The 20,762-nt window shown below is 44.4% G+C and overlaps 1 protein-coding gene across 5 annotated transcripts in view; it reads right to left on the reverse strand.

Annotated features, from left to right (window-relative positions):
- Window positions 1-379: 379 nt before the first annotated feature.
- The window catches only part of Fat1 (FAT atypical cadherin 1), a 119,156-nt gene continuing 98,773 nt past the window's right edge, over window positions 380-20,762 (reverse strand). For 3 of the 5 annotated variants that reach the window (XM_087901054.1, XM_085680235.2, XM_087901056.1), the window contains 14 exons: window positions 20,313-20,527; window positions 19,467-19,604; window positions 18,232-18,375; window positions 17,548-17,745; window positions 16,420-17,221; window positions 15,477-15,608; window positions 14,046-14,203; window positions 13,008-13,470; window positions 11,590-11,743; window positions 11,303-11,413; window positions 9,053-9,684; window positions 8,190-8,327; window positions 2,777-2,812; window positions 380-1,833 (listed from right to left, as the gene is read on the reverse strand). In XM_087901054.1, the coding sequence (XP_087757180.1) occupies window positions 1,205-1,833; window positions 2,777-2,812; window positions 8,190-8,327; window positions 9,053-9,684; window positions 11,303-11,413; window positions 11,590-11,743; window positions 13,008-13,470; window positions 14,046-14,203; window positions 15,477-15,608; window positions 16,420-17,221; window positions 17,548-17,745; window positions 18,232-18,375; window positions 19,467-19,604; window positions 20,313-20,527 (3,950 nt within the window). In that variant the 3' untranslated portion in view covers window positions 380-1,204. Of the gene's footprint in view, window positions 1,834-2,776; window positions 2,813-5,702; window positions 5,763-7,601; window positions 7,655-8,189; window positions 8,328-9,052; window positions 9,685-11,302; window positions 11,414-11,589; window positions 11,744-13,007; window positions 13,471-14,045; window positions 14,204-15,476; window positions 15,609-16,419; window positions 17,222-17,547; window positions 17,746-18,231; window positions 18,376-19,466; window positions 19,605-20,312; window positions 20,528-20,762 lie in introns of all 5 variants that reach the window. The other 2 variants (XR_015736210.1, XM_085680239.2) reach the window with 2 other exon arrangements.

A 20,762-nucleotide genomic window follows, 5' to 3' on the forward strand; every position in this document is an offset into this window, starting at 1 on the left:
GGAAAATTTTTTGGATAAGATATATATGAATATACAACACATATCTATATATACATGTATATGTGTATAGTATGTATGTGCATATATATCTACACATACACACATATATAAAATTATAATAGATGTGTTTTGTAACTGGGCATGTTTGTAGGCAACTATAATCTCAGCAGCAGGGAAGCTGGGATAGGAGGGTTTAAGAACATGAAGAGGCTCTCTAAAAAAAATATTTACTAGCCACATACTGACACCTAGTGGCTACATAAGTATGTATGGCCTGACTCATCCACTGCAAAGAGACTTCACATCTGTATGGATTCCTCTATTCCAATTTACCAGGCAAATCACCAACAACAATATAATGCAGAAGAAAACCAGGCAGTAAAGCTAAAGTATTTTATTAATAATTTATTGTCAGTAAGAAAGGCTGGCTAATGATAGTTTTCAGTAAAAACCTTTACAAGACCAATGCATCACAAATATACAGACACTATAAAAACTGTGTCATGGTGGTTTTGGTTCTAAACAGGTATGCAGAAGGTCCCCTTTACACTTTCCAATAATGAAAAATGTTTATAATCCTAATACAGCAACCCATTTAAGACATGTCCAGTAACAGGTCTTCCTCACCTTATATGTACAGCTAGAAATAAATGACCGGACTGAGATGTGTTGATGAAATGTCACACTTCAGTGGGAAGGAACAGAGTGAAACCCTGGTTACATTAGAAAAATCAGGGTGCTAGGTGACGGACGACGCTAACACCACCCAGATCTAGAGGAAAACAAACGCACAAGGCATCCTGAAAACGTAGTTAAAACTATGAAAAAAAAAAAATCAAATCTGTACATAAAATTTACACACACACAAAAAGAAAAATTAAAATAATCGAATCTATATAAATACATGGATCATGCTAACAGGATGACAGGACTGATTTCTGTTTCATTATTTTAACAGAGACACATCTAAATACAAAAAGATGCTCAGAAATGGCACAGGCGATGGAAACCCTATCGATTACAGTCAACCGGTTAGGACACTGGAAATGGCTAACATGTCAAGAGGCGCGTGATTCCGTGCAGCCATGCCCGCTGCAGCTCGCTGAGAAGCACGTCAGACTGCTGCAAAGAACAATGCGGAGATCATTGATACCATCTCTAGGTTCGGTCAAAGTCCAGGCACTTTGGGGGAGGAGTCTGAGTGTCACACTTGGGTATGCTGTTGGGCGTCGAGCGGAGGGATTGTCACCTCTTCAAAGTGGCCCTCGTCCCCGCTCTCGTAGTCACTCATCATGACTTCAGACTCCACTTCACAGCACGCTGACACGTCAGAGCAAGAAGCTGTGGAGGTGTACACAGACATGGGCATGTTTTCTATGGTGGGGGCTTCGAAGTTTCTTTGATACCCTGGAGGGTAGGGGGCAAAGGGTTCTCTACGTGGACTGTTCTCCCCAGGGCCTTGTTTCTGAGGTTCAGACATATCGACGGGGTAGAAATTGGGCAGGTATTGATTCAGGTTGAACCTCTGCCGGCCTCGGGAGGAAGATCCCAAGCTGCCGGCAGCAGGCATGTCTCTGGGCGGGTGTATGGACTCGAACTGGTCGCTGAATTCTGGAGGCAATGGTGGCAGTTCATCAGGCGCAGGGAAGTCCTCTGGTGGGGGTGGAAAGTCACTTTCAATGTCATAGCCTCCAGGGTAATAGTCAGTATCGATGGCATTTGGATCTGCCGAGTAGAGGGGTGTGTGCTCATCAATAACCTCGTAATTGGGGAACTCTTGAATGTCTGGCAGGGGAACACTCGGCATCCAGTCTGATGTATCCCAGTGGTACCCTTGGTAGAAAAGAAAGAAAGAGAGAGTTTCAGTTTGTTTCTATCAGCTTCTGTGCCCTGGGGAAAGAGCTCAGTGTATCAGAGGCAAGACACGGAGGTATATGTGCATCCATTCCAAGCGCATGGCTCTGTAAACCCTTTGCCTTGAAGACACAGCCCCGCCCCAACATCCGGGCTCTCTTCCCGGAACGTTTTAGTCCACATCTGACATTCAAGGCAACAGAGTTCCAACAGAAGCAGCTCTACCATTTAACACACATGCATGTCTACAACCAATCCCAACCACTCTTCAGCTTCCCTCCTGCAATTGCTGGCCCTGCTCGATACAAAGGTAGTATAGGGAGTTAGTAAGAAGCGTTCGAAGTCAAGGTCTCTCTCTAGTGGGGGAAATTTCAAATATTACTGGGCTCTGTGTGCTGCCTGTCATCCCAAAAATAGTAATTAAGGCAAATCTAAAAATAATATAAATAGCCTTCTAAAATTCAGTAGTAAAGGTAACAGTAATAGTTTTATGTTTACTAACCATGGTGAGCTATTTTTAATAGGGGCTATATCCCTAAATCAAACAAAATAAAACCAAGTAAGAGTTAAAAATAACAGTTTGCAACAGGCTATACCAATAAATCTTTGTTATATTTAAAAGGACTAAGGGTCTTTCTGGACAGTATGAAAATACCTTTAAAAAAGAAAAAAAGAAAAAAAAGAAAAAGAAAACCAAGTCCTAACTTAACGGTAGGTGTTTTTCTTTTACTCTTTCAAGGGTTTAAAAAAATCTTCAACAGCTGAGAGAAGATTAGACAACCCATCTTACACGGCAGTCCCCAACCACGGCCCTAGATACTGCTGTAGCACCAAGCACCCCAGTGAAGCAAGTCGGCATCGGGTCAGTCTTTCCCGAAGGTTTTTAGTGATCACTAATGCAGAGCTGGCATGCATAAGTCACCTCTTGGTTTGCTGAGGTCAGGAGCAGCCAAAGATTCTTTTGGTGGCAGAGTAGAAAGAAAAGAAAACATTGATAATTAAAATAGATAGACGGCGGAAACGGCAACCCAGATAATAAGCACATGGTACAATATAATGTGTTTGTAAAGACCCAGCCAGGCAGACACACTGTCTTTACCTCATGCTCTCTAATGAGCGCGAATGAGAAACTCATGTTGCCCAAACCCAATGGTTCGTAGAAACGAAAAAAGAAGGTGAGCAAGGGTAAACTAGAGACTTTGCTATGAATCCTGGAAGCGGAATTTTCCTAGGAAAATGGAAGCTACAGGCACCAGTGCAATGTATTGATGCTGTTTGATTGGTTGCTTAAGTAATAATCTAAGAACACATGGCGCCCCACAATGCGCACATACATGCTTCAAAAGTACAAGTTCAGAGAAACTGATGTTACATGCTCAGAAACAACCGGACGCTGGCCACCTCCCAAGATCTTATGCACTTCTCACTGTGATTTTATATTTAGACTGTCAACCTTTTCCTAGGGAACACCTTAATTAGCTGCATTTATTGCTTGCCTCCTTCCCACCAAATCTGTAGCTACTGTCTCTCTCCCAGAGATTGCACTACCCACAGAACTCTGACTCCAAGTCCACAGAAGCGGGTAGAAAATCTCAAGACCATGGAATGTTTAGCCTAGGGCAGCTTCAGATTGGTTTCCTATATGAAATGAGGTGAAAACCCTACAGATTATGGTAGAATTAAGACAATGTGGATCAAGCAGGACCCTTTAGGTAAGAGCGTCCTCATCTCTGTGAGAACAGTCAACGTGGCAGAACTGTAGCTGCTGCTCTACACAGGACTAACGCTCTGTGCACTCCACAGTGTCCCTAACGCTCTGTGCACTCCACAGTGTCCCTAACGCTCTGTGCACTCCACAGTGTCCCTAACGCTCTGTGCACTCCACAGTGTCCCTAACGCTCTGTGCACTCCACAGTGTCCCTAACGCTCTCTGTGCACTCCACAGTGTCCCTAACGCTCTGTGCACTCCACAGTGTCCCTAACGCTCTGTGCACTCCACAGTGTCCCTAACGCTCTCTGTGCACTCCACAGTGTCCCTAACGCTCTCTGTGCACTCCATAGTGTCCCTACACTCTCTGTGCACTCCACAGTGTCCCTAATGCTCTCTGTGCACTCCACAGTGTCCCTAACGCTCTGTGCACTCCAGTGTCCCTAACGCTCTGTGCACTCCACAGTGTCCCTAACGCTACCTGTGCACTCCATAGTGTCACTAACGCTATCTGTGCACTCCATTGTGTCCCTAACGCTATCTGTGCACTCCACAGTGTCCCTAACGCTACCTGTGCACTCCATAGTGTCCCTAACGCTACCTGTGCACTCCATAGTGTCCCTAACACTATCTGTGCACTCCACAGTGTCCCTAACGCTACCTGTGCACTCCATAGTGTCCCTACACTCTCTGTGCACTCCATTGTGTCCCTAACGCTATCTGTGCACTCCACAGTGTCCCTAACGCTACCTGTGCACTCCATAGTGTCCCTAACGCTACCTGTGCACTCCATAGTGTCCCTAACACTATCTGTGCACTCCACAGTGTCCCTAATGCTCTCTGTGCACTCCATAGTGTCCCTACACTCTCTGTGCACTCCACAGTGTCCCTAACGCTCTGTGCACTCCACAGTGTCCCTACACTCTCTGTGCACTCCAGTGTCCCTAATGCTCTGTGCACTCCATAGTGTCCCTACACTCTCTGTGCACTCCACAGTGTCCCTAACGCTCTGTGCACTCCACAGTGTCCCTAACGCGATCTGTGCACTCCACAGTGTCCCCAACGCTCTGTGCACTCCATAATGTCCCTGAAAACCCAGACAGTGGACTAATTTTTACAAATTAGTAGCTGACTGATCTCTTTGGTAGAGTTTAAACAAAAGCGGAAAAGACAGAGGTTTCAAAAATATGTATAAAGTAAGCATTCAGAGAAAGTATCCAGGGAGCTGTTTACTATAATGTACGACGTTTCTCTGTAAGCGAGGACTGGCAGCCTTTGTCATAGATAAGGCACTTGCTAACCCTTTACACTTATGTGAGTTTTTCAACTTTAAATTCACTTTAGATAAGAAAAACGGTAGAAATTACACGGAAGAGACTGCTTAAATTCTTTAAACTGCTTAAACTTCTGTTTCTTTAAACTATAAATATTTAACATATTGGAATGTCATCATGTTTCAGCTAAGATTGGGTAGACAAAATACAGATAACGTTCTCACTTACAAAGTGAAAACACAGTACTTTTAAGGGAAATTCAATTCCCTTAGCAGCTGTAACCTTTGACATGAGACACTGGCCCTGCTCCTTTCTCTCCAAATCCAGCAGGAAACCTTGCCTCTTCCACCTAAAAGGCACCTGCCACTGTGGTCTTGTGGAAGAATCTGTGTGTTCACTGCTAGAGATGCGTGAGTATTGTATGTCTTTTTCTGTCTGTGTGTGTGAATGTGTCTGTGTATGTGTGTATATATGTGTGTGAGTGTGTGCACACCTGCATGCTCTTGATGGTCTACGCAAGCATTTCCCAAGGGATGATTCCTACATCAGGTTATTTCTATATCCAAATCAACTGTAAACTGATTATAAATGAAAGTTCTTGGGTCCAACATGAACCTACACAGTCTGAGCATAACTGGAACTAGCCTCGATGTTTTCGGCAGCCACCCACAATACTTAAAACAAGTAACCAAAAGACATGCAAGTATTTTCATATGCAGTCACACTGTGAACACACATTTCCCCAAAGGAAAGTCACCAAACCTCCCCCAAATATGAACTACTTTAATAACAGGACAATAGGCAGAAACACATCACCCCACTGACAGTCACCTGAAACCACAAACACAAGACACGAGCACTTATACCTTCTTTATCCACCGTGTCAACGACAGGGTTGACAAGGTGTATTACAGTCACTATGGAAGCTTGTAAAAAGGCACAAAAAGAGCAATTAGGAAAATCCTTATTTAGTGGAAAACGGTGCGATAAATAAAATTTCTTAATTTAATGCAATTTATCCCCTAATTTAAAAATGCACAATGCTTTGATACCATTAGGTAATTATGCAGGACCCCTGCACTCCCCCCTAATTACAGGTCTCAGGACATTTCTAATCAGCTGTACACAGGCTAGTTACTGTCAGTCAGGTGCGTGAAACAGCTATGTTATAGTGGATGCTAGAGCAAAAGCTTCGGCTAAGCATGTCCTACGCTTATAATTATGGGTTATATCAGGGGGAAAAAACAATTCAGATTTACATCTCCTGAACAAAAGAGTGCACATTCAAGGAACTAGTATATTGCCCGACAATAAGGAAATCTATGGAGATAACACGTGCAACAAAAATATAACATAACTACAACATAAACGGCTTGCGTTCCTTTTGCTTAGAGTGCATTTCTCATCTCACAGATACCGTAGAGACATCTTCTGCATTTGTGTAAGATTAGCTGAAAGTACCAACTTTAGCTAATGTTAGCATAAATGTGCATGTAGACAGTTGGTACATTCTAATCCTGGGATCTAATGACTGTTTTATCTAACACATGAGAAACAAACAAACAAAACCTTCCTGATGTCATGAAGGCTCACAGGAAGGGGAGGTGGGTGGGCTGAGTGGACTGGACAGGCTTGTAAAAGGGAGCCATCCCAGCTGTGGGTGCAGCTTGGCATTTTTACTACAGGTACCGAATGGGGAGCAAAATGAACTGTGAAGGCTAAGAGCCTGAATTAGCAAGAAGGTGAATGACTGCTAGGCACTGGAGGAGAGCTGGTGGAGATGCAGCCCCTCTGACGCCTGCCTCCAGCCCCGAGACACAGTGGACCCGTAAACTCCAGAACCACACAAGAACTACTTGTGATCTCTTGGGCCGCTAAGCATACGCTAACTACTTCCATGGTTGAGAAAACTACTGATGAAGCGTCAAGTGCACACTCGGCACAGACTTGAACTTTGTGGCTGACAATGATTGACACCATGATCAAACCACCAATGGTCCTGTGCAGACCTTCCCCCACACCGCTTCCCCTGAAAACTTCTATAACTAACCTCGCAGTGACTGTGCAAAAGTATCTGAAGATTGTTAAGAGTGAGGTTTAAAAGAAAAAAAGAAAAGAAAGAAAAGACTGACAATTCTCCAAAGTATTTTTGAACGGCATTTAGGGGCCAAAGTCTAAATCAGATAAGTTAGCAATATAAACTTTTGAAAACTGAAATAATCCTGTTTTGTTCTTGTTGGTTTAATAAGCAATAATACATCTATATTCTCCACTCAGGAGTAAACAGGGATGTGCTTTAAATAATGCTAAAGCATGCTTGACATCTTCAAGAAATAGAACATACATTCACCTTTAACGAGAAAAGGGCGCTGCAAAGTTCTATAGACAAGCAGACCCAGGGACCCTGAGATGCAATTCATTATAAATTATACTACTCTGGTGACGGACTATTGTTATTTTGGACTATGTTATGTTATTTTGAAACTGATAGCTATTAGTAAATTTCTTCTTTACAATGTTAAAGTATCCTTAATATGTAAACACATTGCATTTTCACACAAAAGAAAGGAATTGAGCCTACAATTCTGAGATTCAATCTTTTAGGAGACAATCACTACCACAGTTCTGATCATTTCCCGTACATGTGCTAATACAGCGAGGCTGTCTACGTCAGTTTGATTCATCCTGGAAAAACCAGACAAACACAACTGGTGTCCTACATCCCACTGCCAAACCTTCTTCATTAGAAATATAATCCGACTTACTAGCCATGTCTTACACTCTGCTCTCAGTCAGTGTGCTCTGATCCAAATGGGAGCTGGGGCAGCAGTGGGGTGGGGAGGAGACAAATAAAACCTTGTAATACCAAAGGTGCGATGGAAAGCGAACATTTCAGACTTCTACACATCAGAGGGCGCACATATGTGCGTGTGCATTGCAAGGTCAAAAAAAAAAAAAAAAATCAAGGCTTCCGTAACAGTTACTGCTATGCACAAAAAAAGTACAAATAACACAAGGGCAGCCAAACAGTTGAAATTAACTACATTTTTTCTTTCCTACTGTTATAGTTAAAATAGCATTTCAATAAGAACACTGCTTTGTTTAGCAATGCTAGGGACTGAACCCAGGCCCCTGTCTATGCTACGCAAGCACCCTATGAATGAACTACCTTTAAGTATTTTCCCTGGCACAGGTTCATGGAAGCACTTACACCGTAGTACACATTTACGCCAAGGGAAACAAGGGGCATTTCCATCATTAATTAGGGAACCCGGTCCGCCTACATCACCACACAATACCACGAACATGAACAGCATTTTCAAGTGGCCACAGTACAGCACCCCGACACTCACCATTGTCGTCACAGGACTCTGACTGGAAGGAGCTAAGGGACTGCACCTCGGACAGGCTCTCCCGGGCACTGTACGGCTGGGAGGGCTTTTCCTCCAGGGGCTTCTTGGAAAGACAAGGATCGAGATCCACCACTTTGGCTGAAAGGAAGGCAGGGCAGGTGAGCAGTGAGTTCTGAGTTCCCTCTGATTCAGTCTATAAGCCAGTACCCGGCTTTAGTGTCTGAGCTATGGAACAGAGGCGAGAGAGCTAAGGAAGCACCCCAGAGACAAAACAATAAAAGGCCTACAGGTATTCTCAAAAGACTCAACAAATTAGAATTTCTCCATGAAGAAGCCTGTGAAGGGGAACTGGTGGTGAACCCAAATTCATCCTATAATGGCACATATTTTCTAAAGCTTCAGGTATGTGCTAAGCCACTAATACAAACACCACTCATAGGAAACTCAACTACCTTGTCTGGCTGTAATAAAAAATTAATAAGCATAGGAACGACACATTATATTAATAATTATAAATATAGTAAGTATATAAATGAACAAATAATCATAAACTAAAAGCTATTAATAAAAATTAATTAGCATTAATTACTTCCTGTTATAATAAAACACCCCAAATCATAGTTGAGGATGTGTACTGTTTACAAAAGTGAAACGATCCTTTCAGAATATCACTTAGAGCATGATCAGATCTAATTTACCAAGAAAACTCCGAGCTCCCAGGCTCAGCTAGGAATGGGAATATCCAAATCAGTTTTCGTCACCATTTCAGGTTGGAAAGTATTATGGCCAGCCCCATAAACACAGCTGAGCCGGCTATCAATGCCATCCCAGCGGCCCTGGGGAGACAGAAAATGTGCTCTTACCGTCATAGTCAAAGTCCCAGCTGGGCTTCTGTATGGAGTCACTGTCCGACGGAGAGTTGGAAGGTGGTGGCGGGGGCAAGTTTGGAGCTACGCTGCACACGGCCACGGCTTTCCGGTGTCCGTGCATGGACTCGGGGTTGAAAGTACTGAATTCTGGATGCTCTGGGATGGCGGAGCCTTCGAAAGAATTGCGGTCAAGATTGTTTCTAGAGTCACTTGGAATGCTCGGCGTGTAGGAAATGGGGCGGACAGGCACCTGGGGTGGGATGTCTGAGTAAATGTTCTTGTTCAGCTTTGAATCGAAATAAGGTCTCTGTAAGAACGCCGTGGTTGGCCCCAAACGTTTGTCTTCCGGTTCAGCCTGGGGTTTCTTTTTCCGACCGATCATCTTCCGGCAGAGGACGAACACCACCACCAGCAGGAAAATTCCGGCTATAAACACGATAATTCCTATCCCCTCAGCCAGGCCAATGTTCCAGGGCGTGGACACGTACAGGTTGGGGGTGGCGTCTTCACAGTGTTTCCCCCTGTACTCGTGGCTGCAGTTACACTGATAGGAGCCATACGTGTTCTCACAAAGGGCGCCGTTCCGACAGGGGTTCCCAGCGCATTCATCGATGTCACTCTGACATCTGCCAAGAAGAAGAGTAAGAGATCTCTGTAACAGCTATCAGAGCACGCCAGGCCTATCATCCGTCAGAATGAACACAAAGTAACACCCCTCCTTCAGAAGAGATGCCCAAACAAAGCTGAATGGGAAACAATCAGAAAACAACAAAAACAGAAAGCAGAACAAAGACCAGGCCTTTTGTAGAATAATTACTCATTTGCTCATACACTGCATGGATAGTTGAGGAGTAACCATACCAAGCAATGTCTAGCTACATTTCTCCGGAGTTAACAAATTATTAAATCAATTCAACGGGCTAAAACATCAGCTGTTTCAAGGTCTGACCCTCAGTCTACCATTTAGAAATGGGGAAGATGAGGTGCATTTTCATAAGGAGTTATGTGCTGCAAACTACTCTCCCGGGCCAGATGGAGTTTCAGCGAAAATGGTCCTGTCTGGGATTGTGACAGCGCTGTGGGACCTCGGAAGGGGCAGAACACACACACACTTCCCATTTTACAACGTTATGTCTTCCAGAATCGTCTTCCTGGGCATGCCACTCACGGAACAGATCACAAACCGTCCCTTCTGCTTTTCTAAACTGGGATGTGCGCGACTGTTGTGCGCATCTACTCCTCACGCTGAGAGCGCTTTCTCATTTGGAAAAAAAAGCTATTTGCAAATTATGAGCAACTAGAAGAAAAACTCTGAATACTGGCATATTTTTGTCAAATATAGAGGAATATTTATTGATCAGGGTTGGGGAAAAAAAAATCAACTAATGAACTGGGGCCGCATAACTAATGGCAAAATCCAGGACTCTAATGACCGCAGGAGGACAGTGATACAGAGTAACAACAGGCAGGCCATGTACTCGTATCATAATGAGGCTGAGGGAAGCTTGTCTCAATCTTCTGTGCTGGGCATATAAAATTACGTGTACTTAGGAGCTTTCCGCTGTTGTTGAGACACGGTCTTACCATACAGCCCTGACTAACCCAGAACTCACTATGTAGATCACAGAGATCCACCTGCTCTGCCTACTGAGTGCTGGGATTAAAGGAGTATGCCACCGTGGGCGACTCCATTAACTTTTAAAAAGAGAATTGACAAATGACTTGCCAAATACAAAGCTGCACCTGAAAGTAGAGTTTCTTGTGCACTTCCCCCTAAGATATATAGGTGCACAGTCTTTTGTGAACTCTAAATGTCTGAACATCCAAGCCATAACCGCTCTGAGGCTTCTACTGGGGTTACAAAGGGAAAACCAGCAAAGTTTAGATGCTGGATCAATGCTGGTAATGAAACACTGGGAGAAACCGTCATGAGGACCTTCTCAAGGACAGACAGTACTGTGTCACAGGTACCTGCCTTAGAAAACACAATAAACGCAACCAGGCAACCAGTGCACAAGCATTTGCTCCCTTCCACAGACCCACACACCTATAAATAACAGCACTACAGGACAGAAGCAGGGTTTTCCAACTGTATATTAATCTTTTGGATACTTCCTTTAGTTTGGAAGTCATAAGACCAGTGAGGACCACCACATTCTGAAGAGAGGCATGTATGTGGATGAAGTGTTAATAATGGTCAGTACACTGTGGAAAACGGCAGCCGGTATGAAAGAAATCATTTACCTTTCTCCCCTAAAGCCCGAGTCACACTGACAGACAGCACCATCCAAACTGTCAAAACATGTTCCACCATTTTTGCAGGGCTCATCTTTGCAGTATGGACTAAGCTGACATCTAAATCAGGAAGAAAAAAAAAACATACAAAACACTCTCATGAGTTCACCGCAAATAAAAAATAAAAGACACCAAACAGAAAGCATTAACAAGTGAAGAATGCAGTGACCTTTCCTCTGCAGAATCCCAGGCTCTAAGAATTCAACCTCACAACTCATTAAGAAAGACAAACCTACCTCTGGCCGGTGTACAGCCCCCGACACTGACAAACGAAGCCTCCGTTGTCCACTATGCACGTGCCACCGTAGAGGCAGGGGTTGGAGGAGCACGGGTTAACGCTCACCTCACAGTACACCCCTAGGTACAAGGCGGGGCACTTGCAGTAATAACCTACATAGCGGGGAAAGAACGGAAACACCAGTCAATCGATGACCAGAAAAGGTTTCATGTGCTTGTACCTTTGCGTTAAGTGAAGACACAGCTCCCCGAGATCTATGAAAGGCAGTAAAATGTCCATTCTCTCTGGGTGAAGAGCTATCCCTATGGGTAGCCGTCTTCCTACTGCCCGTGGGCTGCATATCTCTTCTCCAAGATTCCGGGATCGGAAATGACACAGACTTTTGAGGGTTTTAGATTCGGGAATATTTTTTATAGATTTTACTGGTGGAACATTTCCAAACTGGAAATCTGATACCCCCCAAATGCCCCAAACCCTGGAAATTTGAATAACAAACACATTGGCAGCCAGAAAGTTCTGGATTTTGTAGCATTTTAGGTTTTGGATTTTAAAATTTAACACATTCATCTTGGGTAAGCTCAACAGAGATGTGATAAAATATTTGTGAATATATTTAGTTAATGATAATTGCATAAGGCTAATGGGTCAAATGCACTGAGTCCTGGAGAACACACACACAAGCAATACCATTTAGTGATGTGTTTATACCCACAAGTATTATTTCCAATGATATGCCTTTAGGGAACATGGCAAGACGGTTCGTCTCTGTTCCCTTAAAGGCTAGACATGGCCCTAGTTTATCTTTGGCCATTGTCACTGCAGCAGGAAGAAAAAGAACATGGTAAACAAACACTGGCCCAAAGTTACAGTACATGCTGTGATGTAGATGGGTTTTCTGTCTATGTGTTATTTTCACTGGTTAATAAAGAGACTGCCTTGGCCCTTGATAGGACAGAAAATTAGGTAGGCGGAGTAAACAGAACAGAATGCTGGGAAGAGGGCAATGAGGCAGACACCATGGAGCCAGGCAGCAGGTCAGACATGCTGAATCTTTTCCAGTAAGCCACCACCTCGTGGTGCTACACAGAATATTAGAAATGGGTTAATCAAGATGTGAGAGTTAGCCAGTATCTAGCTCTCTAGAGATAATGGGCCAGGCAGTGTTTAAATGAATACAACTTATGTGTTATTATTTCTGGGGCTAAGCTAGCCGTGTGGGAGCCGGGTGGGACGAAAAGCAGGCCTGCCCGCAGCCCCTCATGCTACAGTGCTGCTTAATTCGGACTACACTATCTGTGGCGAACACAAGAAGTGACGTCATCGCGCAAAAGGAGGCACACCAATGCTACTTGGGAAAACTGCTTTGAAATGGACACAAGGGTAGCACCCGGGTGACCACAGTGGTACGAAGCCTACCTCCAGTAGGTGAGGGGTTGCACACGCCTCCATTCTGGCAAGGGCTGCTGGAGCAGTCTTCTGTGGCTGTGAACAAGCAGCCGTGAGATAAATCCACCCATTCTTCGATGTGTGCAGAGGCTCTTGGCTTGTTATTCAAAGGCAGCTCCTGCCCATTTAAATAGATAGAGTCCATGCAGCCCCTGAAACCATTGGCAATCTGGGAGCTTCTTCCATGCTTGGTGCCTTGCTGGCGGAGGTGGCCGCCAAAAAACACATAGTTATCCAGGTTCAGGGTTTTCAGGGCCCCCGGGGCGGTGCCCGAGGCAGTGTGGACTTCGTCTAGAACCAGTTTAGCATAGTTTCCCTCCACTTCAAGGGACACGGCGTGCCATTGCCCATCATTGACTTGAATGCTTTGAACAGAGACAATCCCAGGGCCACTTCCACAGTCGAATTTGTACTGTAGTCTTCCAGCATGGATCTACAACAGAATACATACCGTTCACACCAATCGCATACAGTCTTCAGCAGCAGTCTGTGCACAATCTCCAGGAAGGGTACGGTTAGCAAATGAGGGTAGAAGCAAGACAAACTTGTGACTGGGAGCTAAAGAGCACAAACTCATTTATCTATTTATACAAATGTTATAAATGGATTGTTTGGGGACTCCCAAATGCCAATCACACATCCAAAAATAACATGGAATTGATTAATAATTAACTGTTAGTTGAACACATGCAGTCTACGTATACACACAAAATACTATGTAGGATCTCTCTATACACGATGGTAATACTAGGAAGATATAATGGACAGACTTGAGTGTTGGCTGTCATGTGTCTAAAAAACGTTTGTTAAAGAACATCAGAAGTAAATTTCTAGAAAGAAATTTTGATCCCACCCAAGTATCAAAAGTTATGCAGGCCACGAATCCTTGAGACATGGAATAAACCCATCTTTCTTTCTCTGTTTTCAAATGGAACAGTCAGAATACAGAATAGAATTTACATTCATCGTTTCGCACAACCTGAGGAGGAAGGATGTATGAACACACACCTCCAAGATACTGTAGTCGGTTCCCCGAGCATACATCACCACTGCATGGGAAGAGTAGGTTCTTAGCCGCATGGTCAATTTCATCTCCAATTTGTTTTCATTTTCCATCAGACGGTATTTTACAAAGCTGTTTCCGGTAAAAGTTATAGATGAACTCCCTAAGGATGACAGAAGAAATATTCTGTCAGCACCAAACTTTAGCACATTATTAAAAGCATGATCCCTCTCTTTCCCCAGAGGCTGGTTTTTGATTTTTAAATTTAAGATTATAGCAATGGGAAGCATCTATTGGCTTTAATAGACAGCACGGCACAACTCACTTTCCACGTGGAGGATAATAAGAGCACTCTATCACAGAGAAATAAGTTCTAAAATAAAAACAGAACTAAATATAAAACTGTTCTGTGTAAGTTATTAGGAGGCAATTTCAGCAAATAGTGATGTAGCCTCGAGCTGATTTGGCAAAACCTGTCAAGCAAAACACAAAACAATCCCCATTTCAAGGAAGATGAAAATCGTATTAGCCTCCAGAAAAGAAAATTAAGTTATGCAGAACTGACTCAACAAAAATTCAACTTCAAAATGACAAAAGACACATTGAACAAAACAAAGACCAATAACAAGAAGGGAGGGTAAATTGCAATAGGAAGCATGCTAATATTCATAATTCATAAAGAGTCATAGACATTCAGAAACAGACAGCCCAAGAGGTAAGCCACATGACAGGAAAGGCTAACACCAACTAATTATCAGTGATTCCTTCCTTTGGCAGCAAGAGAAGTTAGACACTTAAGTATTCTAGGCCCACGAAGGAGGAAATATGGCTTTTAATTGAAAGCTTTCAATATAGGTAAGTAGATGAGAACTTCATGGATGCCAGAAAAAAAAGGGAATTATTAGTTCAATTTTTTTCAAAACAAATATAACAGTATACCTAAGTTTTTAAAAAATATATTTAATTTTTGACAGTGGATTTTAGTTTCAGAACATCATGAAACAAAGCAGGGAAAGCACCAGCATGGACAAATGAACTTAAAAAAGACTTTTAGCAGGAAAGACAGATTACAGCCTCCATCCACACAGAATGGTGACCTGACCCAGCTATTAAAAAAAAGTGAGGATTACATATAACAGGCTGGGAACATGGCCTTAGTAAGCTAAGCAGGGAATAAAGTAAGAAGTTGAGGGCTGTGGTAGAGATCAGGATTGGAGAGAGAGCAAAAAGGAAAAACGAAGCTCTGAAGATTTTACAGCCACCGAGAGGCTCTCAGCGCTGAGCGCTAGCTCAGGGTACTAGTCTCCGTTCACCTCTGCACCCAGCTTGCCGTGATAAACCAGAGAACGAGCATGGAAACGTTCCAAGTGCTGGTTTGAAATGACTGCACACCTGCTCGCACACCTGCTCGCACACCTGCTCACGGGAGTGCTCACCTGGACATTTACCAAGCCCGCCCCCGGGACACACGCAGCTGTACTTCTCCTCCCTGGGGTCAGGGACACATTCGGAGCCTGCAGGACACGGATTTTCTTCACACCCACGGTGGACAGGTGGGCATTTCCCATCTTAGAAAAACAGAGGGAAGAAACGAGAGAACACAGGAATAAATTAAAAGAAGAAGCAGCAGCTCATTATCGCTCTATTTGTTTATTTATTTGCTTATTTATTTATTTCCGTGGCGCTGGAGGGTTGAACCTCTCCAGCCTCCTGTCTGCTAGACTAGCACTCTCCCACTGGCTTACCTGGCTTACATTTATCTCCAGCCCTTTTCTCAGTTTCATTTTGAGATAGGATATCACTGCATGGCCCAGGATAACCTGGACTGACTATGCAGCCTAGGGTGGCTTGGAACTTACAACTCTTCCAAGTACCTGGGATCACAGGACTGGGATTACCAGGTCTGGCCATGAAACACTCTTCTATTTTTTTTAAAATTTAATTTAATTTTAAAAATCATGTGTATGTATGTTGTGTGATATTTTGTTTGTGCTCTGACAAATTAAGCTTGCTGGGAGATCAGAGCATGGAGCTAGCCACTAGTTAGCCACGGAAGCTGGGCAGTGGTGGCACACATCTTTAATCCCAGTTCGCCTTTATTCCCAATATCTGACTCCTGGTTTTCATTGATTACGACTAATTAGATTTATGCTTCATATGAGTGTTTGGCCTGCACGTATATCTGTGCACCCTTTGGACACCTGGTCCTCATAGAGACCAGAAGAGGGCATCCCTGGAACAGGAGTTTTACAGGTTTTGGGTGACGATGTGGGTCACCAGGTGCTGGAGATCAAACCTGAGTCCTCTGAGCCATCTCTCCTGTGCCCCCGAGAGAGAACATTCTGTAACACTCAGTCCCGCACACGTGCGTGCTCTTACCTTTGCAGAGACACACAGCTGTTCTGTGGTGTCGGGGGGTCACGAAACTCAGCCTGGCCGTGCTATGTGTGGACATCACGTTCTCATCCACAGACACCTTCTCATCACAGAACTTCCACGGGCAGTCCAGCCCTGCACAGAGCTTCTGGAACACGTCCAGAATCCTCACGCCAATGATCTCCTCGATGTCAGTCACAGAAGAATTAATCTTGTGCAGAAGCTGTCTTGTTGAAACCTGAGTGGTACCTGATTTCTCTACAAAGAGTAATACGTCTAGGTGTGAGTGCGGGTCAGAGGGCTGCAGGCTAACGATCTGTATGTCATTCTTTCTCACGCCCAGGATGTTCCGCAAAGCCCGCTGGAAGTTGCGCCAATAGTCGCCGACGAATTCTTCCGGGGTGAGGTTGGCGAAGCGAATAGCCACGGTGTGGTTCAGCATCTCCTGCGTCACTTGCTGGATGTGCACGGTGATGTCAGCCACCGTGGTAAACTTCCCGTCTGTCACGCTGACGTTGAGGATGTACTGGCCGATGTCAAGTTTTCGGTGGGCAATCAGCTTGCCCCCCGTGCTGGACACAGAGAACAGGCCGTCCATGTGGGGATCCAGACTGTACGTCAGTGTGTCGTACACGTCCTGGTCAGTGGCGTGGATCTTTCCTATGACCCCACCTGAATATTCCTCTCCAAAAGCAGTGATGAAAATCTCCAGTGGCAAAATGGCAGGCGGGTGGATGCTTTCCTCAATAACCCTAATGTCAATGTGCGTCAGTGAGGACAGCGGAGGTTTCCCATTATCAGACACCTACAGAAACAGAGGTTGCCTCAGTCATTATCACAACTATCTGAGAAAAATCGAGGTGCTTTGCTTAAGTTCTGCAAACTTATCAACTGTTTGATGGTCATCTATAACAGGAGCCCAACAAGGAAAGGACAGCTAGTTTGTCGCTTATGCCTATGGACACTAAGTTCCATGCCTGCCTAAGCTATGGAAAGGTAACCTAAGTGTTACTAGGCCAAAACTGAAAGTGTACTCGAAAAACAAACTATATTCTCTTTTGTTTTCCCATAACACGTAAGGAAGCTGTTCCCTATGAATCCAAGTGAAACGACAAAGGAAGACGGCGATACCTTAACATGCAGAAGGTAATGGTCCTTCTCTTTCTTCTTTATGGCCGCAGCCGTCAGGAGGACCCCATGCTGGTTCACTTCAAATGTGTGATCATCATTTCCACTCACGATAGTGAAGAAGAAGGGGGGACCATTGTGAGACGAGTCCTTGTCTGTGACTACCAGCTTCAGGATGCTGACCCCCACTGGCTTGTTCTCCTGCGTGATGTCAAACAGAACAAAGGATACAGACCAAGTGGATACAGTTAAGGGACACGTGAGGCTTTTCGATAAAGGTATAGACAATAAAACCTCCCTGCTGATAAATCAAGGAAGAGGGAAGAGAGATGGAGACATGAAGGAAATGGGAGAGGGATGGGGTCCGCAAGGGGTGGAGAGGGTGAAACAGGACCCATGGGGGTTAGCAGGGAAGAGGACAATGGGGGAAGGCGGGGAAATCAGAGCATTAGAAGATATGATGATGAAAAGTCCTTCCTAGTTAATCCTAGATCAGTGAGAATATCTTTATAAAGAACAAAGCAAAAAATGGATGAAAGTTGACCTGTGTCTTGTAAACGATTCTTCTAGACTAAGAAGGAATCCTCTAATCTCATCTGTTCCAGTCTTTTAAACCATGGTCTGTGTCAAACGAGAGCCAATGAAAAGATGGAGGGTCCCACACCCCCCAGCACACCACCCCCTTACCTGGATGATGACGCTGTAGTTGTCTCTAGAGAAGAGAGGCGCGTTGTCGTTGACGTCGGACACATCGATGTTGACCGTGGTTGTGTTGACTCGGGGTGGACTGCCGTTATCAGCCGCTTGCACCGTAAGGGTATAACCTGAGATCTGTTCAAGGGAAACACAGAATCCCCATTCATTTGCACGGGGCCAATCAACTGGCGATCATGGACCTCATTTGCCAAGCCTTTGTCTAGGCAGCTCCCTAAGATTAAAATGAAAACTCCCAACCAGTGAGTGTACTATTTTCTCAACAGAAATAGCTATCAACAAGAAGCAGATTCTCTGATCTCTCCCATTTGGGTCTTATTCAAGTGCTTGGTCGTAGACCCTCTTACAAGTCCTATTAGAAACAAGGAGACAAATTATGCAGATGATCGGGGAAACTGCTGCCCTAGCCCAGCTCTTACTTTGGTGATATCATAGATGTCACTTTCCCAAGAAGCTAACTGGTGCTGAGGCAGAAGGGAGACAGGCTGCCTCTCAACACCTCCAGATATGCCAGGTCACCGTTGCCTTCAATTTCACACTCGGATTATACTGAGTCGTCTAAATCCCTCAAGGTAATATTTGTGGCCTTTTGTAAAAGAAATCAAGTCAAGTGAGACAGCTTCCGTGCTAGGGCAGTGCCTGTTATGATAGCTTTAGAGTAAGCGTTGGGAGAAGCCAGGAAGGTGGCTAAACCCCAGAGCTCTGCTCTGTAGGCTGTCGGCCTAGCAAGGTGTTCAGTCATAACAGCCTTGAGAACTCACAGGCCACCACCTCTATCATCTCATAGTGGATACTAATGTGTCAAAAGAGCCTGGTTCTGTAGTTACAATCACTATATGTCAGCCAGGTATGCCGAAAGGGACCTGCGGGTCCAGCACTCAGAAAGCTGAGGCAAGAGGACTGGGATTTTGAGGCTAGCCTGAACTATACAGCAAGATCCTGCACTTTAAAAAAGTCACATTTTCCTCTGCCTAGGACAAGAGAATTTCCTATGCTTAACAGCTGTGCTTCACAGACTCTTCAGTACCTCAGGAAAAAAAAAAAAGATCTGAAGAGTTGAAACTTTAATCAACTTTGAGATATTTCTATCTTAGCATGTCATTTCCTAGGATGATGGTTCCTTTTGGGGACCTCACATCATACCACGCAGATCGGAACACAACACTTCAGTGCTTTGGCGACCGTTTCAAGGCCTTTGGTAAGCTTACCGTTTCCCGGTCTAGGGGCTTCGTCACTTTCACTTCTCCTCTGACGGGGTCAACTGTAAATGGACTTCCTTGGTTCCCGTCAATGATTGAGTAGTGGATGTGACTGTTTGAAGGGCCATCAGCATCATCAGCCATAATCTAGGAAACATCACTCTCGTTTAGGAAACAGCTAAGGAAGGGGTGGAAGAAATTAATAGCTAACTGTTTTATGGCCGTTACTCAAAGCCAATAAGCTGCGCAAAAAGGACCTTCTAAGGATTCAGCGGGAGGATGCAGCCTCACAGGGACTAGGTGAGCACGCTAGCGCCGAGTTATGTCCTCTGGCTGAACAGCTCAATGTGCAACACATTTAAACAGAACCAGTAGTGGTGTGGGAGAATTGTCTGTATTCTGTCAATCATTTATTTTAATAAAATGCTGATTGACCAGGCAGGAAATATAGGTGGGAAAACCAGACAGGAAGTAGAGGTGGAGCAAAGAGAACGGGAGTATTCTAGGAAGGAGGAAGCTCCCTCTCCAGTTCTGCCCAGACCACAGGAGAGGAAAGATGTAAGCTGCCCCGCCGGAAAAGGTACTGAGCCGTGTGCTAACGTAGATAAGGATAATGGGGTAACATACGTTATAAGAGCTAATAAGTAGCCTGACCTAATGGGCCAATCAGCTTTATAACTTATAGAGATCTCTGTGTGGTTGATTTTCTTTGTGACTTGCCGGCTGTGGGGTACTGGGTGGGAACAGATACCCCAACAAGCTGGCCCTCATGTTATACAGTAGAAGAACTAGAATGATTTTACTGGTTGCTCCTCAAAGATGCAGAAAAGGCAAGGAGCGAGGAAAACCACGCACCGTAATGACCGACTGCTCAAGAGCCGCGTCTTCACTGACCACCGTGGTGTAGGTGTCCTGGCTGAACACTGGGGTGTTATCGTTGATGTCCGTGACGTTGATGTTCACCGTTGCCACGTCACTCAGTGAGGGCGTGCCCCCATCCGTGGCTTCCACGGTCAGGTAATATTCGTGGGAGCTCTCATAATCCAGGTTCTCAATGATGAAAATGGCCCCTGTATGGAGAGACAGAATTACTTCCAGCACTCTGCAATTCCAGGCTTTTCTTATTACAACATCACCACCTTTAAACACACTTAGTTCTCATTTCAAAAACACACAAAAATTATGTATATTTTCTGGTCTAATTAAACAATTAAAATTAGGATTTTTACCCACCCAATATCCTCATTTATTTCTTTTATTTTCCTTCTATTCTGAGTGATGTCTAATTTTCTGTCCCCATCAATA

The sequence above is a fragment of the Myodes glareolus genome, chromosome 23 (genome assembly GCF_982192425.1).
Source record: "Myodes glareolus chromosome 23, mMyoGla1.1, whole genome shotgun sequence".
In the NCBI taxonomy this organism is placed as follows: domain Eukaryota; kingdom Metazoa; phylum Chordata; class Mammalia; order Rodentia; family Cricetidae; genus Myodes; species Myodes glareolus.